The 25,132-nt window shown below is 66.8% G+C and overlaps 2 protein-coding genes and 2 long non-coding RNA genes across 4 annotated transcripts; all 4 read left to right on the top strand.

Moving 5' to 3' along the window:
- The first annotated feature begins 571 nt into the window (after positions 1–571).
- On the top strand, positions 572–9,698 carry LOC127465234 (splicing factor 1-like). Its single transcript, XM_051775728.1, is given in 14 exon segments — positions 572–714; positions 1,369–1,494; positions 3,057–3,132; positions 5,116–5,268; positions 5,359–5,448; positions 6,035–6,218; positions 6,295–6,410; positions 6,486–6,593; positions 7,021–7,195; positions 7,435–7,632; positions 7,634–7,679; positions 8,266–8,325; positions 8,412–8,561; positions 8,783–9,698. Coding segments are annotated over 13 exon segments (1,674 nt in total). The 5' UTR covers positions 572–714; positions 1,369–1,439; the 3' UTR covers positions 9,046–9,698.
- Positions 9,699–10,404: 706 nt separating this feature from the next.
- Positions 10,405–20,930, top strand: LOC127465236 (glycogen phosphorylase, muscle form-like). The gene is given in 24 exon segments (XM_051775729.1): positions 10,405–10,846; positions 11,594–11,695; positions 12,051–12,129; positions 12,725–12,828; positions 13,026–13,157; positions 13,800–13,911; positions 14,155–14,237; positions 14,852–14,995; positions 15,076–15,168; positions 15,641–15,745; positions 15,747–15,788; positions 16,081–16,185; positions 16,187–16,245; positions 16,694–16,829; positions 17,001–17,090; positions 17,286–17,336; positions 17,338–17,434; positions 17,848–17,906; positions 18,166–18,307; positions 18,660–18,664; positions 18,666–18,868; positions 19,341–19,475; positions 19,713–19,779; positions 20,353–20,930. Coding segments are annotated over 24 exon segments (2,799 nt in total). The 5' UTR covers positions 10,405–10,603; the 3' UTR covers positions 20,764–20,930.
- Positions 20,931–22,190: 1,260 nt separating this feature from the next.
- On the top strand, positions 22,191–23,118 carry LOC127465237 (uncharacterized). Its single transcript, XR_007901953.1, has 3 exons — positions 22,191–22,281; positions 22,711–22,789; positions 23,096–23,118. It is a non-coding gene; the product is annotated as an uncharacterized LOC127465237 (long non-coding RNA).
- Positions 23,119–23,324: 206 nt separating this feature from the next.
- On the top strand, positions 23,325–24,409 carry LOC127465238 (uncharacterized). Its single transcript, XR_007901954.1, has 3 exons — positions 23,325–23,389; positions 23,798–23,917; positions 24,356–24,409. It is a non-coding gene; the product is annotated as an uncharacterized LOC127465238 (long non-coding RNA).
- Positions 24,410–25,132: the final 723 nt, after the last annotated feature.

Below are 25,132 nucleotides of genomic sequence, written 5' to 3'. Positions count from 1 at the left end.
ATCCCCGCGCTCTCGGTGAGCGACGTCCCCGTTGGCCAATCCCCGCCACGGCCGCTCGAGGGCCGGTCCCTGTTGCTTATCCCGCCTATTAGCCAATCCTCGCGCGGCCTGCGCTGACGGACAGCACCATTGGCCAACCGCGGCGCGCGCGGCACTTGAGCGACGCGCGGCTCGACCAATCAGCGCGGCGCGTGCGGCGCGGCGGCGTGGAAGGTTCGCGAAGGCCGCGCGGGGGCCGCTCTATGGCGACCGGGGCGAGCGCGGCCCAGCCCGGCCCAGCTCCCGGTCCCGCCGCGCCCCGCGCCCCCATGGCCGCCGCCGCTTTCCCCTTCGCGGCGCTGCCGCCGCCGCCGCCGCCGCCCCCACCGCCGCCGCCGCCCCCGCAGCCGCAGCCGCCGGCGCAGCCGCCGCCGCCGCCGCCGCCGCCCGCGCAGGCCCCGGGCGGCCCCGCGACCCCGCAGCCCGCGGGCGGCCCCGCGGCCCCGCAGCCGCCGCCCGCCGCCGCCTATGGCCAGTTCCGCTTCCCGTCGCCGCCGCCGGGCCACGACCCGCCCGCGGCCCCCGCGGGGGCCCCGCCGGCCGCCCCCGCCGCACCCCCCCAGCCCGCGGGGGCCCCGCAGCCGCCGCGGCCCGAGGAGGGTGCGGGGGGCGCGGGGGCCGGGCCGGGAGATGCGGGAGGGCGTGCGGGAGCCGCGCACAAGCCCCGGAGGGCAGGTACGGCCCGGGAAGGGGGGGCGAGGGTCGGGGGGGCCGTGAGACCCCGGAGGAGAAGCGCAGTCGGGGGAGGTGTCGGGGGCGTCCCCGGACTGTAACCCCGCTGCTGTGCGGGGTCCCGGTCTGTACTCCATCTCTGAGGGGGTCCCCGGGCTGTAAACCCCCCTGGTTTGGGGGTCCCCGGGCTTTAACTCCTCTCCTCTGGAGGTCCCCCGTCTGTAAACCCTCCCGGTTTCGGGCTTCCCGGGCTTCGATCTGTCCGTTTAGGGGGCTCTCTGGGCTATAACCTCCCCGTTCGGGGGAGTCCCGTTGCTTCCGCCCCCCCTCGCTGCCCCCGCCGGCCGCGACACGTGTCGTGACATGCGCGGCCCAGATGGAGCCCGGCGGGGGCAGGAGGGAGAGGGGGAATCTTTGAAACGGGACCCCCAAACACACCGCGAGGGTGGAGCGACCCCTCCAAAACCCCCCACGGGGACAGAGCGACCCCCCTAAACCCCAGCCGGGGACGGAGGTTCTCTCGTTGTCCTCCTCTCGTCCCCGTGTCCGCCCGCGCCCTCCCGGTGCCGGGATTTGTGTGTCGTCCCCGCCCCGGGTGTCGGGATTTGTCCCCCCCCCCAGTGCCGGATTTGCCCCCATCCCTTGGTTTCCCCCCAGACTTCCCGCGGAAGCGGAAGCGCAGCCGCTGGAACCAGGACTCGCTGGACCAGAAGACGGTGATCCCGGGGATGCCCACGGTGATCCCGCCCGGGCTGACGCGGGAGCAGGAACGCGCCTACATCGGTAACGGTTTGGGGGAGAAACAGGGGCTTTTGGGGTCACAATCCCCTGGCTTTGGGGTTAAAACCCCTCCGGGATTGGGTGTCAGGACACACCTGGGGTTTGGGGTCAGAACCCCCCCGGGACTGGGGTCAAAACCCGAGGTTTGGGATCAGACCCTTCTGCCCAGGCTGCACCCCCACATCGGTAATTCTGGGGGCAAATCGGGAGGAACCTGCCAGGGTTTGGAGGCAGAACCCCCCCCTCGAGATTTGGAGTTAGAACTCCAGGATTTGGCATTAGAACTCCCACGCCTACATCGGTAACACCCCCAAATTTGGGGTTAAAACGAGGGGAGTTGGGGTCAGAACCCTGAGGATTTGGGGTTGGAATCCCTGGGGGTTTGGAGTCATAACCTCCCCCCTCCCCAGATTTGGGGTCAGAACCCCCTGACTGGGGCTGGGGGCAATGGGAGGGCAGAGCCCCCACTGTCCCCCAGGAGTCACTTTGGTGTCTCTCAGCCACCAGCCTTGGCCAAAATTCAGGAGTTTGGGCCCAAATTGGGCCCTGGGGGACAGTGACCGCCATGTGACCCCCCAGGCTGCCCCCAAATTCCTCCCCAGTTACCAACAGAAGTGACCTCTGGGGGTGGGGAATGGATTGGGCTGAAACCTGCAGGTTTAGATAACAATGTGCAGTTTTAGCAATAATGTGTCACTTTAATGCAATAATGTCTTTATTTTGGTTATCAGTGTTCGGTATTTGATGGTAACGTGCTGTTCAGGTGTCATGTGTGTTTTAAGGTGGCAGTGTTCTTTTGGTAACATGTGCTTCTGATACAATGAGGTATTTTAGATAATGATGTCTGTGTTTAATGTAATTTCCTGTTCTAGGTAATAACAGTTGTTTTTTTTAGTAATTTTGTCTTTTGGGTGATGTGGTTCTTTTAGGTAATAATGTCTGATCTTTAGCAATGTCCTGTTTTAGGTAAAATTGTGGTTCATTTAGGTAAAACTGTGGTTTTAGGTGATAACATTTACCTTTTTAAGTAATAATCTCGCTTTTTAGGTAACAGTATGGTATTTTAGGAAATAATGTCTTTTTTTGACTGATAATCTTCTGTTTTAGGTAATAATGTCTGGTTTTACAATAACAATTTCTAGTTTTTCCATAGTAATGCTAGGAGGTTTGGTAATAATGTGCTTTTTTGGGTAATAATGTGAATTTTTTGGTAATATGATTTTTTCTTGGCAATAACCTGCTTTTTTTTGGTAATGATGTGCTTTTTTGGGGGAATAATGTGCTTTTTGGGTAATAACCTGCTGTTATTGATAAGAAGGCCTATTTTTCTGCTAATAATGTCAATTTTAGGTGATAACCCCTGGTTTTTTCTCACCATAACGTTTGGTTTTAGGGCAGTAATGCCTGTTTTTGGTGCCACGGAGCCGGTGTAGGTAGAAAGTGGAGTTTTAGCCCGGCCGAGCTGGGCTGGGGCAGGATGTGGGGGAGGAATGTTGTTTTGGGGCGAAATGTGGGTGTTTTGTAACTGTGTCTCTCTCACCTCTCCGGGACCGGGTTCCTTCCAGTGCAACTGCAGATCGAAGACCTGACCCGCAAACTGCGCACGGGAGACCTGGGCATCCCCCCTAACCCCGAGGACAGGTCGGGACCTCCCCCCCCTGCCCCCCCGGGCACCCCCGGGGCACCTGAGACCCCCCCCCGGGCTCCCCCCGAGACCTGGGCACCCCCTCAGTGACTGTGCACGGGAGACCTGGGCACCCCGAACCCCGAGGGCAGGATGGGACCTCCCCCCGCTGCCCCCCTGTTTTGGGGCCCTTCCCCCGGATTTGGGGTGCTGCTCTGTGCCCCACACTGATCCAGGGACCCCCCCACTTTGGGGCCCTTCCCCCCGGGTTTGGGGTGCTCTCTGTGCCCCACTGACCCCGGCCTGGCCCTCGTTAGCTGTGGATTAACGACCCACGGTGGCAGATTAACGAGCTCTGGTGGCTGAACAAGGCCCCGGCTCCTCTGCCCGCCCCGGCTCCTCTGCCCCCCCCGACCCCACTGCACCTCCTTTCACCCCCTTTTCACCCCCTTTTACCCCCCCTTCCCCCTCTTTTTCTCTAATTCGGCTTGAGGGGGGGCAGAGCTGCCATCAGCCCCCCAAAAAGGGCCAAATTCCAGCCCCAACCCCCCCCTTTCATCTTTTCCACCTGTTTTGGTCCCAGTTTTCTGTGGAAGGCCAGGACGGGGGGCCCTCCAACCCACAGGGGTCCCTCACCCCTCAGGAGATCCCTACTCTGAGGGGGTCCCCAACCCTGGGGGGTCTCTGTGTCCTCAGGGATCCCTCACCTTATGGGGGTCCCTCCACCCCCCGGGGTCCCCAGCTCTGTGGGGGTCCCTCGCCCTACAGGGGTCCCCAGTCCTGGGGCAGTCCCTGTGTCCTCAGGGATCCCTCACCTCACGGGGGTCCCTCGCCCTGTGGTGGCCGGGGGGGCCCTCCTGGGTCCCGGCATGGGGGGGACACCCTCCGGCCCCCCAGGTTCTGGGGGTCACCCCGCACCTCCAGGTTCTGGGGGTGCCCCAGGTTTGGGGGCGCAGGCCCCGCGCTAACCCAGCCTTGCTCCTGCAGCGCCCGGGCCGAGGCCGCTCCGCGCTGCGGCGTCGTTAGCGCTGGGGGGGGGATTAATTAATGAATTAACGATTGATCACGAGCGGGGACAGTGACGTCGCAGTTCCACCGAGGACCCGGCTGCTGCCAACCCCGAAAAGTCGCTTTTTCCCCCCAAAACGGGGGCAGGTTCGACTGTCGCCCGCGCCGGCTGTTTTTGGAGGATCCGCCTTAATCTCTTCCCTTCTTGCAGCCGCTGCCAAAATTCGCTATTTTGGGGGGAGGGGAGCCAAGGGCCGATTTAACCAAACCCGAGCGATTCTGACTCTTTTTTTTCCTTCCTCGCTGATAATTCTGATTTTTAATCATAATCTGATTTTCTCACCCCGACACGGCTCAGCTCAAGCGACCTTGACTCTTCCCTCCAGGGCTGCCAGAGCCGCGCGGCCCCCCCAGACAGGGACCTTTTCCTCCTTGAAACTGGGGAAACGGGCAAAGCTGGGGAGAAACGGGCAAAAATGACAAAACCAGGGAAAAAAGGAGCAGAAACGGGGCAAAAGCAGGCAGAAATGGATAAAGCCAGGGAGAAAGGGGCCAAACCCCGAACAAGCGAGGGAAAACGGGCCCAAACTGGAGAGAAACGGGCAAAGAGGGGCAAGAGCGGCTGATTTTACGGGAGGGGGGCTCTTCTGGCCTTTAATGGGCACTAATTAATGTTCCCCTCCCAACTAAGCCCCTCCTGGGGGTGGGAGGGGGCAGCCCCCGCCCCGGGTTGTGGCAGAGGGGGGCAGTGTGGGGGTTGTGGTGGTTTGGGGGGTCAGGGACACAGCCCCCTCACCCTGGAGGGGCGCTGGCCCTGGTGACACCCCCCTGACCCCCCGGGTCCCCCTCCCCAGGACTCGTTGACAACAGGGAGGGCAGGGAAGGGCCCCCGCACCCGGGGGGCTGGGGAGGCTCTGGGGGAGGTCTGTGGGCACAGCCCCCTCTGGGGGGGTGTTGGGGCGCTCTGGTGACCCCCCCGCCCCCCTGGGCAGGTCCCCCTCCCCGGAGCCCATCTACAACAGCGAGGGGAAACGCCTGAACACGCGCGAGTTCCGCACGCGCAAGAAGCTGGAGGAGGAGCGGCACAACCTCATCACCGAGATGGTGGCCCTGAACCCCGACTTCAAGCCCCCGGCTGACTACAAGTGAGGGGGGCTCCCCCACCCCGATTTGGGGCCGATTCTGCCTGGTTTGGGGCTCCCCTGAGGGGCTGAACCCCACCTTTCACCCCCCAGGCCGCCGGCGACACGAGTGAGCGACAAGGTGATGATCCCGCAGGACGAGTACCCCGAGATCAACTTTGTGGGGCTCCTCATCGGACCCAGGTGGGCACCCTGAGACTCAAGGGCTTGGGGGGACTGTGAGACTGGAGAGGAGTCCCCTGGGCTTCACCCCAGAAATTTGGGGAGCTCCTAATGACACTGGGGTGCTGCTGGGTCCCCATCTTGTCACCTGTGGGGTCCTGATGTGAGTGCCCCTGTGGGTTTGTGAGGTGCCCCCCCAATCCAACTGGGTGACCCCTTTCCCTGTCTGGGTTGTGTTCCCTCTCAGTATCCCCCAAAATATTCAGGTGGGTGACCCCCTTCCTCTCCCCCTTCCTGGGTTGTGCCCCGTTCCTCACCCTAAATAACTTGCAGGGTGCCTAACGATACCCTGTGTTCTTAATGAGCTTGAGCTCCTAATGAGCCATGTGCTGCTGGGTCTACACTGTCCCCCAGTGAGGGGGCCCCAATGGGCCCGTGGGCTCCATCCCCCCCGTTTTGGGATCCCCCATTCCCAGGGGGAACACGCTGAAGAACATGGAGTGTAATGCCAAAGTCGTGATCCAGGGCAGGGGCTGCAGCGTCCCGGTGTGCTGGACCCGTGGGGTATCCCCGAGTCCATCTGTGACCCCCTTGTTCTGGGTGCCAGGGGGAACACGCTGAAGAACATCGAGAAGGAGTGCAATGCCAAGATCATGATCCGGGGCAAGGGCTCGGTGAAGGAGGGCAAGGTGGGCCGCAAGGACGGGCAGATGCTGCCGGGCGAGGACGAGCCCCTGCACGCCCTGGTCACTGCCAACACCATGGAGAATGTCAAGAAGGCTGTGGAGCAGGTCCGTGGGTGTCCCGGGAGGGCTGGGGGGGCCCCCGGCAGTGCAGACCCCCCCTGACACTCCCCGTGCCCCCCAGATCCGGAACATCCTGAAGCAGGGCATCGAGACCCCCGAGGACCAGAACGACCTGCGCAAGATGCAGCTGAGGGAGCTGGCACGGCTCAATGGGACCCTGCGGGAGGACGACAACAGGTCAGGGGGGCCCCACGCCCCCAGTTCACCCCAAATAACCCCCGAGCCCCCAGGTAACCTCCCTGTCCCCTGCAGAATCCTGCGGCCGTGGCAGAGCACCGAGACCCGCAGCATCACCAACACCACCGTGTGCACCAAGTGCGGCGGCGCTGGGCACATCGCCTCTGACTGCAAGTTTGCCAGGTGACCCCAGAGTAAACCCTCAGGTCTCCCTAAAATCCCCCCAAACCCTGCTGAGACCCCAGAAAACCACCACCCCCCCCCGAGATCAAACTAAAGCCCTTGAGATCCTCTCTGACTCGCCTGAGATCCCCCCAGACCACCTGAATTCTCTGCAAATGCTTCCTAAATCTCCTGAGACCTCCCCAAACTCTTCCCAAATCCCAAGGTTCCCCGAATATCTCAAGATCTCCCCAAACCCTCCGCAGAACCCCTGAGATCCACCCTCAAACCCCCTGGGATTCTACCAAGCCCCTGAAACCCCCCTGAGATCCTCCCCACCTGCCCGAGCTCCCCCTCAGAATCCCTTGGGCTGCTCCGATGCCGCTGAGATCTCCCCAAGCCAGAGGGGTTTGGGGTGCAGCCCCCGGTCTCCCTGTCCCGGTTGCAGGCCCGGGGACCCGCAGTCTGCGCAGGACAAGGCGCGCATGGACAAGGAGTACCTGTCGCTCATGGCCGAGCTGGGCGAGGCCCCCGTGTCCGTCAGCTCCAACGCCGCCCACAACAACAGCCCCTTGTCCAGCAGCCACCGCGCCGCCAGCCAGGCTGGGGGGCAGCCCCCCCCGGTGAGTGACCCCCAAAACCCCCTGATCCCCCAACCCCTTCTCCCCACAGAGCCACCCTCCCCCAAATGAACTCTGCCCCTTTACCGTCCCGCCTGACCCCTGGGACCCCCCATTTTCCCCCACAGAGCCACCCTCCTGGGTGAGCTCCATCCCCTCAGAGCCCCCCAAGTCCCTGAACTGTCAGACCTCCAGACCCCTGTGACCCCCCCGGACCTTGCGTGACCCCCCTTTTCCCACAGAGCCGCCCCCCCTGGATGAGCTCGGCGCCCTCGGAGAACCGCCCCTACCATGGGCTGCATGGGGGACCAGGGGGGCCAGGGGGCCCCCACAGCTTCCCCCACCCCATGGCCAGCATGGGGGGGGGCCATGGGGGGCACCCTCTGCAGCACACCCCAAACGGGCCTCCCCCCTGGATGCAGCCCCACCACCCCCCCATGGGGGGGGGGCCCCCACCCCCCGGGGCACCCCGGCCCCCACCACATGGGTACGGACGATCCTGGCTGGGGGGGTTGGGGGAGGAATGGGGGGGCTGGGTGGTCAAATGCAGGGGGGGAGGGTGGAAAAGGGTTTTTTGGGGTGAAAGGGGGGGTTTGGTACCTCCCCCCCAGTGGCACAGCGGTTCCCCCAGGGTGGGGAGCTGGAAAGTTCTTGAAGAGGGGGTGTGAGAATTTGGGAGGGGCTGGGGGATTTGGGGGGAGATTTTGGGGGGGGGGGTAGGGATTTTGAGAGGGAGCTGGGAGGATTTTAGGGGTGAAAAGGAGGGAGTTTGGGCACCCCCTCAGATGTGGGGTTTGTTCATCTTCAGCCTGGGAAGGTTTTGGAGAGGGGGGAGGATTTTTTGGGGGGTGAGGGGGGATGTGGGGGTGAGGGCTGGAAACTGGAGGAGGGACGATTTTGGAGGAGAAAAGGGCGTTTCCCCAGGCAGTGGTTTCACAGCGCAGGATCCGAACCTGGGGAGGTTTTCAGGGAGGGGGCACTTGGCTGGGGGGGAGGGGAATTTTGGGAAGAGTGTTTTTGGGGTGGGGGGGGTCCCCCCCATCCCTAAGGCCACGGTCTCTCATTCCCTCAAGATCAGTACCTGGGAAATGCGCCGGTGGGCTCTGGGGTCTATCGCCTGCACCAGGGAAAAGGTGAGACCCCCTCAAAACCCCGAGCCCCCCGCCCAGCCTCCTCTGACCCCCCGAATCCCCCTGAGCCCCCCCTTTCTGCCCCCCAGGTATGATGCCGCCGCCGCTGGGTATGCTGCCCCCGCCGCCCCCCCCGCCCGGTGGGCAGCCGCCCCCCCCCTCCGGCCCCCTCCCTCCCTGGCAGCAGCAGCCGCCGCCGCCCCCCAGCAGCAGCAGCACCCCCTTGCCCTGGCAGCAAAGTGAGTGCTGAGGGGGGCCCGAGGGTTCTGGGGGGCTCTGGGTGGGGTGGGGAGGGAAGGGTGGCCCCGGGGGAGAGGGCAGGGCACGAGGGGTTTTGGGGCATTTTCCCCAGGTTTGGGGCGTTTCTCCTTCCCTTGGGGGGCGGGGAGACTTGTTCGTTTTGCTCTTTCTGGGGTCCCGCTAATTAGCACGGGTGCTAACGAGCCCTTTCCCCCCCCAGATACGACGACCACCACGAGCGCTGGCAACGCCTCCCTCCCGCCCTGGCAGCAGCAGGCGGGGGCGGGTGCGGCGGGGGGGGGGGCGGCTTCTTCGGGGGCCCCCCCGCTCCCCGGCAGCCCCTCCATGGTGCCTTTGCCCCCCGGGGTGCAGCCCCCGCTGCCCCCCGGGGCCCCCCCGCCCCCCCCGCCGCCGCCTGGCTCCGGGGGCCTGATGTACGCGCCCCCCCCCCCCCCCGCCGCCCCCCCCCATGGACCCTTCTAACTTCGTCACCATGATGGGCATGGGGGTGCCCGCCCTGCCCCCCTTCGGCATGCCCCCCGCGCCCCCCCCGCCGCCCCCCCAGAACTGAGCCTGGACACTGCCGCTGCGGGAGCCCCCCCGGACTGATCCACTGGGGGAGTCCCCCCGGACTGATCCATTGTTGGGAGGCCCCCAAAAGACCGTGGGCAGCCCCCCCAAAAGACCATAGGGAGCACCCCCCAGACTGATCCATTGTGGGGAGCCCCCCTGCCCCCCACATGGGAGTTCCCTCGTGGGAACTCCCACCCACCATGAACTGATTGATTTTGGGGAGGCCTGTCCCCCTCATTGGCTGTTCCAAGTGGCCCCCCCGAACCTCCCCCCGGGACCACCTTGTGAACTGTTTGACCCCCACCCCATACCCCCAAACCAGGGGGGCCCTGAACTGCGGGGGTGGGGGGCAGGGGCTGTAACTTGGGTGCTGTTCAGTGGGGAGGTCAGCGGCACCCACCTGAGCCCCCCCCGAATCTTGGGGTTCTCCTGTCCTGTGTCACCCCCTCGCTTCGTTCTGGGCCCCCCCCTCGCCCCGCTGTAGAGCCGCCCCCTTCGCCCTCCCGCGCTTTCTTTTGTGTATGAATAAAGGAGCGGGACCCCCCGGCTGGGCCCCCCCTCACTCCGTGTCTCGCGTCCTCCCCCCCCTCCGTCCCCCCGCTCCAGGGTCGGGTTTCGGTTTGCTCCCCCCGGTGCCCGTGAAACCCGAGCCGGGGCCGGGGGGGTCGCAGCCCCCCACCCCCTGCGGCCGTCACTCACCCGCCGCGGTCACCGCGAATGTCAGATGTCGGTCACCGCCGATGTTGAATGTCGCGACCTTCGGGGTGACGATCCGGTTACCGCGGCGGGGGGGGGGCGCGCGGGGACACGGACACAGATCCTGAGACCCTCCGGACACGCGGGACCCCCCCGGGCGGATTGGGGGGGTGGCACGCGAGGGAGGGGGGAGGGCAGCGGGGAGGAAACACGCACACCCCCCGGGAGCCTTGGGACTGCCCCGGACACCCGGGGGACACCCGGGACTGCCCCGGACACTCCGGGCCCCGCGGGCGGGTTTGGGGGGGCCGGGTGGTCGCCGGGGGGCTCGGACCCGGCCCGGCCGCCAGGGGGCGCTGTGTGACCCGCCGCCGCCAATGATGACGGACCTGTGAATGGGGCGGGGCCGCCAGGGGGCGCTACCGGGGCGCGGCGCTGCTCGGGGCCCCGCCCCTCATGAATAACCAATGAGCGGGGCCGCTGCACGGCGGGGCGGGGGCGTGGCCTCCCGAGAGCTTCGCCCCGCCCCTCATGAATAATGAAGTACCCGCGCGCTCATAGCGGCGGGGGCGCCGCTGCCGCCGCCTCCAGCCCGGAGACCCCCCAAACCCGGAGCCCCCCCGGACCTGCTCGCCGGGTGCAGCCTCCCCAGAGCCCCCCGACCCCGGTGCCCCGAGCTCCGCAGGCCCCGGAGCCCCCCAGCCCCTGACGCCCAGGGACCCCTCAAAGCCCCTCCGACTCCGCGGCGACATCGCCCCCCATCACCGTCGTCATGTCGCGACCGATGACCGACGAGGACCGGCGGCGGCAGATCAGCGTGCGGGGGCTGGCGGGGGCCGAGAACGTGGCGGAGCTGAAGCGCAACTTCAACCGGCACCTGCACTTCACCCTCGTCAAGGATCGCAATGTCGCGACCCCGCGCGATTACTACTTTGCTCTGGCCCACACCGTGCGCGACCACCTGGTGGGGCGCTGGCTGCGGACACAGCAGTACTACTACGAGAAGGACCCCAAGGTGGGGTAAAGGGGGGTCCTGGGGAGGTCTGGAGAGGTCCTGGGTGGTTCTGCGGGGACTGGGGGGGCTTGTGAGGGAGGTCTTTGGGCACTGTGCACCCAAGAGTGCTCCCATGAGAAAGACCCCAAGGTGGGCAAAGAGGCGTCCTGGGGAGGTCGGGGGGAGTCTGAGGCATCCTGGGAGGGTCTGGGGGCTGCACAGGCAGCAATGCTGCTTTGAGAAGGACCCCAAGGCGGGGGAAAGGGAGGCCCTGGGGGGATCCAGAGAGGTTCGGGGGGGCCTGGAAGGATCGGGGGGGTCCTTGTGGGAGTAGCAACAGTGCTACTGTGAGAAGGACCCCAAAGTGAGGGGAAAGGAGATTCTGGAAGGATCTCGGGGGTCCTTGGGGGAGTAGCAGCAGTGTTACTATGCGGAGGACCCCAAGGCACTGGGAGTTTGGGGGGAGCAGACCTGGGGGGGAGGTGGGGGGGGTATGCGAGGGGGGCATGTGCACGTCTGGGGGAGCAGGTCTGGGGGTTCTCAGGCCTGGAGGGGCTGTAGCTTTGGAAGTGCAGGTTTCGGGGTACATTTTGGGTCTACCGCCCCCCCCCCCCGCCCAGTTAATTTTATCCTGACCTTTCCCACTGACCCGCGCCTGCCATTTAATCCCGACACCGGATAGCGGGGGGGGGGAGGTGGCGGGGCGGGGGGGGTGTCGCGGGGCCGGGGGGGAGTCTGTGACCCCCTACCCTCCCCGTGTCCCCCCAGCGCATCTATTACCTGTCCCTGGAGTTCTACATGGGGCGCACTCTGACCAACACGATGGTGAACCTGGCGCTGCAGAGCGGCTGCGATGAGATGCTGTACCAGGTGGGGGGCGGGAGGAGCCGGGGGCTGGGGAGGGGGCCGGGGGGGCTGCACGGTGACTGCCATGAGGTTCTGTTCCTGGGAGTACCGTGGGAGGGAATTCGGGGGGGGATTGTGGGGTGCGGGAGGGAACGGGGGGGACACGGGGGAATATGGGGGGGACACGGTGGGGGGGACACAAAGGGATCGAGCGGGGGTTGGGGGAACACGGGAGGGGCTGGGGGGCTGGGGGGGAGGATGGGGGGCACAGAGGGGACAAGCAGGGGAAATGAGGAGGATGGGGGGGATGAGGAACGGGACACAGAGGGGACATGGGGGTATTTTGAGGTGTCCCCTGACCCCCCTCGTTCCCTCCCAGCTGGGGCTGGACATGGAGGAGCTGCAGGAGATCGAGGAGGACGCGGGGCTGGGGAACGGCGGCCTGGGGCGGCTGGCAGGTGGGGGGGATTATAGGGGAGGACTGGGGAGGCCCTGGGGGGATCCTGGGGGGCTGGGGGGACCCAGGGGGCTGGGGGGCCCCTGTGATGTCCCTGGTCCCCACGATGGCCCTGGGATGTGCCCACTGTACCCCCCTAAGTGACACCTGAATCCTGAGATCTCCCTGCTCCCCCCCAGTCACTGGGATGTCCCCAGTGTCCCCCCCTTGGTGACACCCCTGTCCCCATGATGGTCCCAATCACTGGGAGCTCCCTGTCCCTGGGATGTTCCTGTCCCCGCCTGCCCTCCCAGCCTGTTTCCTGGACTCCAAGGCCACCCTGGGACCCCCGGGACCCCCCCAGTGATGCTGAATGACCCCCCTGACCCCCAATGGCCCTCCTGACCCCCCCCAGCTGTTTCCTGGACTCCAAGGCCACCCTGGGACCTCCCTGACCTGCCCTGCCACACCCAATGTCCCTGACCCCCCCAGTGACCCGAAATGACTCCCCGATGACCCCCAATGTCCCTGACCCCCCCGGTGACCCCCAGTGACTCCCCGATGACCCCCAATGTCGCTGACCCCCCCGGTGACCCCTGCCCCCCTGTCCCCCCCAGCCTGTTTCCTGGACTCCATGGCCACCCTGGGACTCGCTGCCTACGGATACGGGATCCGCTACGAGTTCGGGATCTTCAACCAGCGAATCGCGGGGGGGTGGCAGGTGCGGGGGGGCCGGGGGGGCGGGGGGAGGCTGCGGGGATTTGGGGGTCCTGGTGAGTTCCTGGGGGCCGCTGGGGGGGTGTCTCAGGGGTTTTGGGGTCCCCCAGGGGGAGGAGACCAATGACCGGGGGGGGTTGGGGGTCCCTGGTGGGCCCAGGGAGAGGTTGGGGGGTCTCAGGTGTTTCGGGGTCCCCCCAGGTGGAGGAAGCCGACGATTGGCTGCGCTACGGGAACCCCTGGGAGAAAGCCCGTCCCGAGTACACGATCCCAGTGAGGTTCTACGGGAGGGTGGAGCACGGCCCGGGCGGGGCCAGGTGGCTGGACACGCAGGTGAGGGGCACAGGTGTGGTACAGGTGTGCACGGGGGAGGTACAGGTGTGCACAGGTGTGGTACAGGTGTGCACGGGGGAGGTACAGGTGTGCACAGGTGTGGTACAGGTGTGCACGGGGGAGGTGCAGGTGTGCACAGGTGTGGTACAGGTGTGCACGGGGGAGGTGCAGGTGTGCACAGGTGTGGTACAGGTGTGACACAGGTGTGACACAGGTGTGGTACAGGTGTGACACAGGTGTGACACAGGTGTGGTACAGGTGTGACACAGGTGTGACACAGGTGTGCACAGCTGTAATACAGGTGTATGAAGGGGTATCACAGGTGTGCACAGGTGTGGTACAGGTGTGACACAGGTGTGACACAGGTGTGCACAGGTGTGGTACAGGTGTGACACAGGTGTGACACAGGTGTGCACAGGTGTGGTACAGGTGTGACACAGGTGTGACACAGGTGTGCACAGGTGTGGTACAGGTGTGTGAGGGGGTGGGGAGCACAGGCCAGGCAGGGGGGCAGGGTGGGGCTGTGCTGCAGCTCAGAGGGGTACCCTCTTTCGGGGGGGCTGTGTGTGTTTGGGGGGTCTGTCTGTGTTTGGGGGGGCCGTGTGTGTTGGGGGGGCCCTGGCACACGGGTCTGTCCCACAGGTGGTGCTGGCCGTGCCCTATGACACCCCCGTGCCCGGGTACCGCAACAACACCGTGAACACTCTGCGTCTCTGGTCGGCCCGAGCTCCCAACGACTTCAACCTCAAGGACTGTGAGTGCCCCAAAACACCCCAAACCCACCCCTGAAACCCCAAACACCCCCACTGACCACCCCCAGGCCCCCTGGGGACCCCAGGGCTACCCCCGAGGGCCTCCCTGCACCCCCAAATGTCCCCTCCAGGGTAGGGATCCACCCTCAAACCCCACCTTGCTCCCCACCAACCCCCCCCCCGTTCCTAACCCCCCCGGGGGCCCCCAAACCTCGGGGCCCCTCTGACATGCCCTGTCTCCCCAGTCAATGTCGGGGGGTACGTCCAGGCCGTGCTGGACCGAAACCTGGCAGAGAACATCTCCCGTGTGCTGTACCCCAACGACAACGTGAGGGGCTGGGGGGGCCTGGGAGGGGGACTGGGGGGGGCCTGGGGGGCTGGAGGGTGGGCTGGGATCCCCAAGGGGGCCAGGAACACCCCCAAACCTGGCAGAGAACATCTCCCATGTGCTGTACCCCAATGAGAGCATGAGGGGCCGGGGGGGACTGGGGGGGTTCCTTGGGGGTCCTGAGAGTTTCTGAGGGGTCTGAGGGACTCTGGGACCCCCGGGGGAGTGGGGGCACCCCCAAACCTGGTGGAGAACATCTCCTGCATACTGTACCCCAATGATAATGTAAGGGGTGGAGGGGAGGCCTTTGGGGGGTCCTGGGGGTCCCTATGAGGGGTCTCACGGGGGGATACTCCCGGTTTTTCAAGGCAAGGAGCTGAGGCTGACACGGGGGGGGTTTGGGGGGCAGTTTGGGAGTCTCATGGGGGGGCTCTGGGGGGCTATCCCAGGTTTTCGAGGGCAAGGAGCTGAGGCTGAAGCAGGGGGGATTTGGGGGTCTCATGGGGGGCTCTGGGGGGCTATCCCAGTTTTTCGAGGGCAAGGAGCTGAGGCTGACACGGGGGTGTTGGGGGCAGTTTGGGGGTCTCATGGGGGGCTCTGGGGGGCTATCCCAGTTTTTCGAGGGCAAGGAGCTGAGGCTGAAGCAGGAATACTTTGTGGTGGCGGCGACGCTCCACGACATCGTTCGGCGCTTCAAATCCGCCAAGTTCGGGTGCCGCGACCCCGTGAGAACGTCCTTCGAGACCTTCCCCGACAAGGTGAGCCCCGACCCTCCCCGGCCCCTCCGGGGCACCCCCAAACCTGCCCGGAGCCCCCCGTGACCCCCCGTGCCCCCCAGGTGGCGATCCAGCTGAACGACACCCACCCGTCCCTGGCCATCCCGGAGCTGATGCGGATCCTGGTGGACGAGGAGCAGCTGGGCTGGGACGAGGTGGGGGGGGGCACTGATGGGGGGGGACATCGAGACCTGGGGGGGGGACATCGAGACCCCGGGGGGGGGGTCCCCAAAGGCCGCGGGTCCCCAGGCTCTGTGCTCCCCCAGGGAAGGGAGGCAGGGGGACCCCAGGAGTGTCCCCGGGTGGGGGGTGATGGTGGGGGGGGGGCTGGAGGGGGCTGTGGGGGCTGTGGGTCCCCCCTGTGCCCCCGGGTGGGGGGTGATGGTGTGTGTGGGGGGGCTGTGGGGGCTGTGGGTCCCCCCGTGCCCCCTCCACGTCCCCCCAGGCCCGGCACGTCCCGGTTCACACCCACACGAACCACACGGTGCCTGAGGCTCTGGGGCGGGGCCGTGGGGCACTGTGGGGCAGGTTTTGGGGGGCTGTGGGTCACTGTGGGGCAGGTTTTGGGGGTCTGTGGGTCACTGGGGCAGGTTCAGGGGGTCTGTGGGTCACTGTGGGCCCCCCCAGGCCTGGAACATCACGGTTCGTACCTGTGCCTACACCAACCACACGGTGCTGCCCGAGGCCCTGGAGCGCTGGCCCGTCCATCTCCTGGAGTCGCTGCTGCCGCGGGCACCTGCAGCTCATCTACGAGATCAACCAGCGCTTCCTCGACGTGCGTGGGGGGCAACGGGGGGCCGGGGGGGCGAGGGGGGTGGGGGGCGGTCGGGTCTGGGGACCCCTGGGCCCTTGGAGGGGAACCTGGGGGGCAGGGGGAGCTCGAACCCCTGGGCTCTTGGGGGGCACCTGGGGACACCTGGGGGGCAGTTGTGGGGCAGTTGAGGGGCAGTGGGGAGCAAGGGGGTGCCTCGGTGGCTGAGGTGTCCCTGGGGCAGCAGTGGGGGGCTGTGGGGCCAGTTGGGTGTCCAGAGTCCCCCCCAGCCCCCTGTGCCCCCCTTGCCCCCCAGCGTGTCTACACCTCGTTCCCCGGGGACCACGACCGCCTGCGCCGGATGTCGCTGGTGGAGGAAGGCGCCGTCAAACGCATCAACATGGCCCACCTGTGCATCGTGGGGGTCCCACGCCGTCAACGGCGTCGCCGCCATCCACTCCCAGATCCTCAAGGACAGCGTGTAGGGGCCCCCCCGACACCCCAAAGTCCCCCACAGCCCCTTGGCTTCCCCCTCGTCCCCTCACAACCCCCGTGTCCGACTGTCCCACCGTCGACTCCGTTACCGGTATCCACTCCCAGATGCTGGATGGGATCCCCCAAGGATGCTGGGTACAGGCCCCCCCCAGCCCCCAAATCCCCCTCGGCCCCTCACAGCCCCCCCAGCTCACCCCCAGCCCCCCACATCCCTGTGCAACCCTCCCATCCCCCCTGTCCCTCTCAGCCTTTTTCTGTTGTGGTCCCTTGTCCCACCTTCATCCTCCTCCCTGTCCCCCATCCCTGGGGGTCCCGGGGGTCCCTGTGACTCTCTGGATCTCCCTGTGGGTCCCTGTGGGTTTCCTGTGATTCCCTGGATCCCCCTGGGGGTCCCCGCCACGTCCCCCCACCCCACATGCTGCCCCCACCCACAGGTTCCACGATTTCTACCAGCTGGAGCCCCAGAAGTTCCAGAACAAGACCAACGGGATCACCCCGAGGCGCTGGCTGGCGCTGTGCAACCCCGGGCTGGCCGATGTCATTGCACAGGTGAGGGCTCACCTGGGCCCCGTGGGACCACCTTGGACCGCCTGGGCTCACCTGGGCTCACCTGGGCTCACCTAGGCTCACCTGGGCTCACCTGAGCTCACCTGGGCTCCATGGGACCCCCTCGGACCGCCTGGGCTCACCTGGGCTCACCTGGGCTCCCTGGGGCCCTCCCCTTTCCCAGCGCATCGGGAGGATTTCATCTCCGACCTGGACCAGCTCCGGCGGCTCCGGGACTTCGTGGACGACGAGAGTTTCATCCGGGACGTGGCCAAGGTCAAGCAGGTAAGGGGGTCTGGGGGTCCCGTGGGGGTCCCAGCAGCCCCTCCCCATTCCAGGAGAACAAGGTGCAGTTCCCGCTGTACCTGGACAAGGTGTCGGGGGTGGGGGTGAACCGGCCCTGGGGGGGCTCTGGAAGGTTGGGGGGGGCTCAGGGGGGTCCCGGCCACCCCCAGCCCCCTGAGCCGCCCCTCCCTGCAGGAGAACAAGGCGAAGTTCGCGGCCTTCCTGGAGAAGGAGTCGGGGGTGCGGGGTGAACCCGGCCTCGCTCTTCGACGTGCAGGTGAAGCGGATCCACGAGTACAAGAGGCAGCTGCTCAACTGCCTCCACATCATCACCCTCTACAACCGTGAGTGGGACCCCCCAAACCCAGCCAGCACTGCCCCCCAGACACCCTGAACCCCCCCCAGGGACAGCCCCGGGACACCCCAGACACCCCAACGGGGACCCCAAATGTCTGCACGTCATCATCCTCTGCAACCATTAGTGGGGACACCTGGGCACCCCCAAATCTCCCTGGGACCCTCAGAGCCCCCTGGAGCCCCCCCCAAACCACCCACTGGGACCCAGCCCCCGGCAGCCCCCAGGACCCCCCCAAGCTGCCTCCACGACATCACCCCCTAGAGCCAGGAGTCCCCACCCAAAACGGGGGGGGACTCTCCCCAAGGACACTGAGAACCCCCCAGTGTCCACCCCCTCCATGATCTGGGGGCTCTCCCCTGATTCGTGGCCCCCCCATTTTGGGGTCCCCTCCCATTTCAGGGATCAGGAAGGACCCCGGGAAATCCATCGTGCCTCGAACCATCATGATCGGGGGCAAGGTGAGAGGGAGCCTGGGGGGTCGGGGTGGTTTTGGGAGGGGCCTGGGGGGGTCTGGGGGGATCCTGGGGACTCATGAGGGCAGTTGGGGGGGTTGGGGGTGCTCAGAGGGGTCCTGTGGGAATTTGAGGGGCTTCAGGGGGGGCTCTCTGGGGGCTCGGGAGGGTCCTGGTGTGTGAGAGGGGTCTCTGGGGGCCTGGGGGGTCTCTGGGGGTCCCATGGAGTTTCGGGGTGCCCCTCACCCTCCCGTTCCCTCCCCAGGCAGCCCCCGGGTACCACATGGCCAAGATGATCATCCGGCTGGTGACGGCGATCGGGGACGTCGTGAACAACGACCCGGTCGTGGGGGATCGGCTGCGGGTGCTGTTCCTGGAGAACTACCGGGTGTCCCTGGCTGAGAAGGGTGGGGACCCCAAAACACCCCCTGAACCCCAAAACACCCCAAACCCACCCTCAACACCCAAATCCCCCCTTCAGCCTGGGGGCTGTTACCGGAGAACCGTCGGGTGTCCCCTGGCTGAGAAGGGGGACAGGCACACACCCCAAAAACACCCCTGAGCCCCCAAACCTGCCCCAAACCCACCCTGGGCACCCCAGAACAGACCCGGCCACCCCGGCAGCGCCCCGTTACCCCCCTGCTGCGGCCCCGGGCACCCCGTGATGCCCCACAGACCCTGGGGTGGTGACACCCCCCTGACATCACCCCAAATCCCCCCACACCACCCAACCCCCCGGCCCCACGCTTCCCCCCGCAGTGATCCCCGGCGGCCGACCTGTCGGAGCAGATCTCCACGGCGGGCACGGAGGCCTCGGGCACCGGGAACATGAAGTTCATGCTCAACGGGGCCCTGACCATCGGCACCATGGACGGGGCCAACGTGGAGATGGCGGAGGAGGCGGGCGAGCAGAACCTCTTCATCTTCGGCATGAGGGTGCCCGACGTCGAGGCGCTCGACAGACAGGGGTGGGGGGTCCTGGGGGACCGGGGGGGCCCCCCACTGCACCCCCTGAAACCCCCCTGGCCCCCACAGGACCCGCTGAACCCCCGGTGTACCACCACCACGGGGGCACGGGACCCCCAGCCCCCCGTACCCCACTCGTACCCCCCCTATCTCACCTGTGCCCCCATCTCACCTGTGCCCCCCGTGTCTCACCTGTGCCCCCCTATCTCACCTGTGCCCCCCCATCTCACCTGTCCCCCCATCTCACCTGTCCCCCCCATCTCACCTGTGCCCCCCCCGTGTCTCACCTGTGCCCCCCCCATGTCTCACCTGTCCCCCCCGTCTCACCTGTGCCCCCCCGTGTCTCACCTGTGCCCCCCCCATGCCTCACCTGTGCCCCCCATCTCACCTGTCCCCCCCCGTCTCACCTGTCCCCCCCCGTCTCACCTGTCCTCCCCCCGTCTCACCTGTCCCCCCGTCCTCACCTGTGCCCAGGTACCGCGCCCAGGAGTTCTATGACCGCCTGCCCGAGCTCCGCCAGGCCGTGGACCAGCTCAGCTCGGGCTTCTTCAGCCCGCGCCAGCCCGACCTGTTCCGGGACATCGTCAACATGCTCATGAACCACGACAGGTCCCGCAGGGGGCGCTGTCGGGCCGCGACTATCGCGACAGGGCGCTGGGGGGGCGGGGCCGTGTCGGGGGGGGGGCGGCGGGCGGGGCTCCCCTGGTTCGGGGGTCCCCGGAGACGCGGGTTCCGGGGGTCTGGGGGAGCTGGAGGCGGGGGCGGGCTCAGATGTCAGACCCCCCGAGGCCGGGGGGGGGTCTCAGCCCCCCGGGGCTCCCCCTGACCCCCCAATCCCCCCCCCAGGTTCAAGGTGTTCGCGGATTACGAGGCGTACGTGAAGTGCCAAGAGAAAGTCAGCGCCCTCTACAAGGTGGGGACCCCCCAAAAGGGACCCTCCAAAAGGGACCCCCCCAAAAGGGACCCCCCAAAAGGGACCCCTCCAAAAGGACCCCCCAAAAGGGACCCCCAAAAGGGACCCCCCAAAAGGGACTCCGCAAAAGGGACCCCCAAAGCGACACCCCCAAAGGGATCGCCCCAAATATATGGGGCGGTGATGGGGGTTTCAGGGGTTTCCAAAACCCTGGAGGGGGGATAGGGGTTTTGGGGAGTCCCTAAACCCTCGGGAGGGGATGGAGGGTACCCAAAAACCCCACTGGGAGAAATGGGGGGGCACTGAGGGGCTCGGGGGGTTCCCCAGGTGTCCGTGGGGTTTGTCAGGGGACGGCGGGTGCAGATGAGAGTGGGGGGATCAAAGGGGTCCCCAAAACCCTGGAGGGGGTGCAACGGGGTTCCCACATCCCACGGGAACAGAAGGGGGGGGACGCAGGGTTCGGGGGTGTCTGGGAGGGACTGCGAGCTCCCGGCGGGGGTGGGGGGCTCCCGGGGGCGTCCCGCGGGTGCTTTTGGGGTCCCCACCCCCCCTGACCCCCCCGGCTCCCCCCAGAACCAGCGGGAGTGGACCCGGATGGTGATCCGGAACATCGCCGCCTCCGGGAAGTTCTCGAGCGACCGGACGATCGCTCAGTACGCGCGGGAGATCTGGGGCTGCGAACCCTCCCGGCAGCGCATCCCCCGCCCCCGACGAGTAGGGACCCCCGCCCGGGACCCCCCCGGAGCCCCCCGCCCGGCAGTGCTGAACCCCCGCACCCGGGGGACCGCCCCGACCCCCCCCGAGTGCCTTCAGCCCCCCCAGATCGCCCCCCCAAACCCTCCCCCCCGACTGTCCCACCCCCTGGGCCCCCCCTGGGCCCCACCGCGGGCCTTGGCCTCCCCAAATCCCCTCCCTCACATGAACTGGAGGGCTCAGGGGGACCCCCGACATTTGGGGCTCATTTGGTCGTTTTTAATTTATTAAGGGAGGGTCTCCCCTCCGCCTCCACCTTGGGAACTGGGGGGACCCCACAGCATCACCGGGTGAACTGGGGGGGGGTCCCTCCCCTAAAAAATAAAGGAAATAAAGGAATTAAAGGAAATAAAGTAATTAAAGAAATTAAATTAAGGAAAATAAAGAAGTTAGAGAAATTCCGGATTTTCCATGTCTCTTCCCCTGGGATCGAAGTTCCTCCTCAGACTTTAGGGAGTCCAAAGGGGTTCTTGTGGGAGGGATCCGGGGGTCTCCGGCCTCCTGGGGGGTAGTTCTGGGGCCTCCACCCTCCTCGCCCCTCCCGGCGCCGCGTTTCTGTTTAACCACAAACCACTTCCCCCCTCCCCACCCATCCGGGCACCTCAAACCCCCCCGGACCCGCCCCAAGCTCCCCCCGGTCCCGCCCCCCCCGCCCGCCCCTCCCGGGTCCTCCCGCACGGCCGCGGCCCCCGGAGCAGGTGGGTCCGGGCTGGGGGTCTCGGGGGTCCCGGGGGGGTCCCGGGGGGTTCGGGGGGGTCTCGGGGGGATCCGGGGAGTCCCCGAGGGGTCTCGGGGTCGGGGAGGGGGTCGGAGCGAGGAGCGGGGCAGTGCGGGATCCCGCGTGTCCCCCCAGAGCCCCCCACCAGTGCCCCCAGTTCCCCAAGATGACCCGTCCCAGTGTGCCCAGAGCTCCCAGCACCGGCCCCTGTCCCAGCGCTCCCAGTTTTTCCAGTAACCCCATCGCGTTGCTCATTCCAGTGCCCGGGGGTCCCCCCGTCCCAGTACCCCCAGTTCCAGCGGTCCCAGTGCCCCGGGACACCCCCATTCCAGTGCTCCCAGTCCCCCGGCAATGGCCCCAGTATCCCTCACTCCCATTTCCCCCAGTCCCTCCCAGTCCCCCCAGTTCCCCCCATCCCCCCAGTTCCCCCCAGTTCCCCCCAGTTCCCCCCATCCCCCCAGTCCCCCCCAGTCCCTCCCAGTCCCCCCAGTCCCGTGTCCCACCGGACTGGGACGCTCCGGAACTGGGGCTCAGGAAGCGCCGCGTTATCGGGGAGTGCAGGACCCGGGGGGGGGGAAATTGGGGGCTCGGGGGGGATTCGGGGAGAGCGGGGGGGGGAATTGGCCCCCCCCGCCCGCGGGGTTGTGCAAACGCTTGTGCAAGACCCCATCTGGGGCGGGGGGGCCGCGGAGGGGTCTGGCACCCCTAAACCGAGACCCCCAGAGCCAGAGAACCCCCCGGGACCTCCAAATTGGGACTTCTGGGGCCGGGGAAGTGGGACCCCCAAGGAACTCCCCCAGATCCCTCCCAGCCCCTTCGTGCCCGAGGGACCCCCCCAAAAAATGGGACCCCCGGGACAGAGGGACCCCTCGGGCCCTCCCAGCTCCAGTCTGGGAGGTCTCAGTGGGTGCCTGGGGCTGACACTCCCCCCCAATCCTCCCAGTTTTGGGGTCCCACCATGAGCTGCTCCCTGGACCTGGACCAAGCCCCCACCCTGGATGAGCTGCTGCGGGGCTGCGTCGATGCCTTTGGTGTGGGGGGTGCCCAGGCTGGGGGTCCGGGGGGGCCCAGGGGGGTCTGGGGGGGTTCTGGGGGTGACCCCGGGGTTTGGGGATTCCCTGAGGTCTGGGGGGATTCCAGGGCTTGGGGGGTTCCAGTGTTTGGGGACCCCCTGGATTTGGGGGTCCTGAGGTTTTGGGGGTTCAGGGGCTTGGGGGACCCCAGGATTTGGGGGGCCCTGGGATTTGGGGGCGGGGGCCTCTTGAGGGAGCTTGGGGGGGGGAGACTGTTCACTTTCTGAGTCCCAGGGGTTTGGTTTGGGGGGATTCTGGGCTCTGGGATGTCTGGGGAGCTCTAGGGGAAAGGGGTTGGGAGTTTTGGGGGGTTCTGGGGCAGTTGGAGGTCCCAGGGGGGTGTTGGGGTGTCCCTGGGTTTTTGGGGTGACCCCTCTGCCCCCCCAGATGCACAGGGGAAGGTTCGGGACCCCCAACTCGTCCGGCTCTTCTGGCGACCCACCCCTGGTACCTCCCCCAGGCCGAGGTGGCTGGGAAGCTGCTGAGCCTATATCCTTGGGGATCCCCCGGGACCCCCCCCCGAAACCTGCCGGGACCCCCAAACTGCCCCAGGGACACCCCAACCCCCCGGGACCCCCCCGAAACCTGCCGGGACCCCCAAACTGCCCCAGGGACACCCCAACCCCCCGGAACCCCCCAAACCTCCCTGACCCCTTCAGGACCCTCCTGGGACACCAATCCCCCCCCCCCCCGGGATACTCCAAATCCCCCAGGACCCCCAAACTTCACGGGATCCCCCCAAACCCCCCCCCGGTACCCACCCCAGGCCGAGGTGGTCGGGAAGCTGCTGAGCCTTGGAGACCCCCCGGGACACCCCTGAGATCTCTTTCTTCGACCCCTGGAGCCCCCCGAATCCCTGGGGACCCCCGACAGCCCCCAAAACATCCCTGACTCCCCAGGATGTCCCAAAGCCCCCAGGGATCCCCCCTGTCCCCCCAAGACCCCCAGGACCCCTCTGGCCCCCCCCAAACCCCTGCACAGGCTCCTTGACCCCCTCCACAGTGCAGGAGTCGAGGGGCTCGGCCGAGGGTCCCTCCCTGTGCCTCAAGATCGGCCACTTGGTCCGGTGAGTGACCCCAAACCCCCCTCTTGGCCCCTCCAACCCCCCCGGGACCCCCAAGCCCCCTCTGGGAACCCAAAAACCACATTGGGACTCCCAAACCCTCGCAGGGACCCCCAAAATTGCCTTTGGGACCATCCAGACACCTCTGGGGAACCTGCAACCCCCAGGCCCCCTCCAAGGACCCCAAATCCCCCCGGACCCCCCAACCTCTCCCAGGAACCATGAAACCCCCATCTGGGGACCCCCCTCGTGGACCCCACAGACCCCCTTGGGGGAACCCCACGATGTCCAAGGGACTGCCACGAACGCTCTCTGAGGACCCCATAACCTCGCTGGGGACCCCCCAGATCCCCTCTGAGGACCCCTCGGATTTTTGGGGTCCCCTTCTGAGCCCCCTCCTTCCCCCCCCAGGTACTGGATCCGGGCATTCCCACGGGAGCTCTCCGGGGACCCCCAGGTTTTGGGGCGGCTGCGGGAACTGGAGGCGGAGCTGGGGGGGGACCCCAAGACCCTCCTTGGCCTCGACAGCCTGTACGTGGGGGGGACACAGGGGGCACTGGGGGGGCAATAGGGGGGCACTGGGGTGACAGGGGGACAGGGGGCACTGGGGGGGCAATAGGGGGGCAATAGGGGGGCACTGGGACTTAGGGGGATGGGGGGGACACAGGGGGCACTGGGGGGGCAGTAGGGGGGCACTGGGACCTGGGGGGCAATAGGGGGGCAATAGGGGGGGCACTGGGACTTGGGGTGACAGGGGGACAGGGGGGATGAAGGGGAAATGGGGAGCACAGGAATGGGGGGGGGGCCGGGATCGGGGGGGACACGGGGGTGCAGGGGGGACTGAGGGGGCACAACGGGGGAATTGGGGGCACGGGGGGAGGGGGGGTTTGGGGACACGAGGCCCCGGGGGGCAGAGGGGGCTCGAGGCGTGTCCGTTTGCACACGCGTGTGCAGCCCGTGTGTGCACAGGCCGGAGGAGGGCGACGGTGACGATGATGACGGTGACGCCGGCGGTGCCCCCGGGGGGGGTCCCAACCCCGCGGCCCCTCCCGGGCCCCCCCGGGCCCGGTTCTCGCTGCTGCTGGAGCCGCTGGAGCCGCTGGAGCTCGCGACGCTCCTGACACACCTGGAGCACCGCGGCTTTGCCAGGCTCAGGGTGAGTCCCTGGGACACCCGGGTGACACCTGAGATACCTGTGAGGTACCTGTGTGACACCCCCCCCATCACACCCCCCCATCACACCCCCGGTCACACCCCACCTGTGTGTGTGACACACCTGGAGCACCGTGGCTTTGCCAGGCTCAGGGTGAGTCCCTGGGACACCTGGGTGACACCTGAGATACCTGTGAGGTACCTGTGTGACACCCCCCATCACACCCCCCATCACACCCCCGGTCACACCCCACCTGTGTGTGTGACACACCTGGAGCACCGTGGCTTTGCCAGGCTCAGGGTGAGTCCCTGGGACACCCGGGTGACACCTGAGATACCTGGGTGAGGTACCTGTGAGATACCTGTGAGATACCTGTGTGACACCCCCCATCACACCCCCGGTCACACCCCACCTGTGTGTGACACACCTGTGTGTGACACACCTGTGTGTGACACACCTGTGGGACACCGTGGGACCCCCCCGCAGTGTCACACCCCGGGGCAGCCCCTCCCGCACGGCCCCCGTGGGTGTTTGGCAAATCAGGGGGTGCCCCAAATGTCACAGCTGGTGACGCTCTGTGCCCCCACCATCCC

Source organism: Manacus candei, unplaced genomic scaffold (genome assembly GCF_025592945.1).
Source record: "Manacus candei isolate 608988 ecotype Guabito, Panama unplaced genomic scaffold, ASM2559294v1 h1tg000345l, whole genome shotgun sequence".
NCBI classification, from domain to species: domain Eukaryota; kingdom Metazoa; phylum Chordata; class Aves; order Passeriformes; family Pipridae; genus Manacus; species Manacus candei.
Note: the sequence above shows the minus strand (reverse complement) of the source record. Positions and strands in the feature narration are given on the sequence as shown.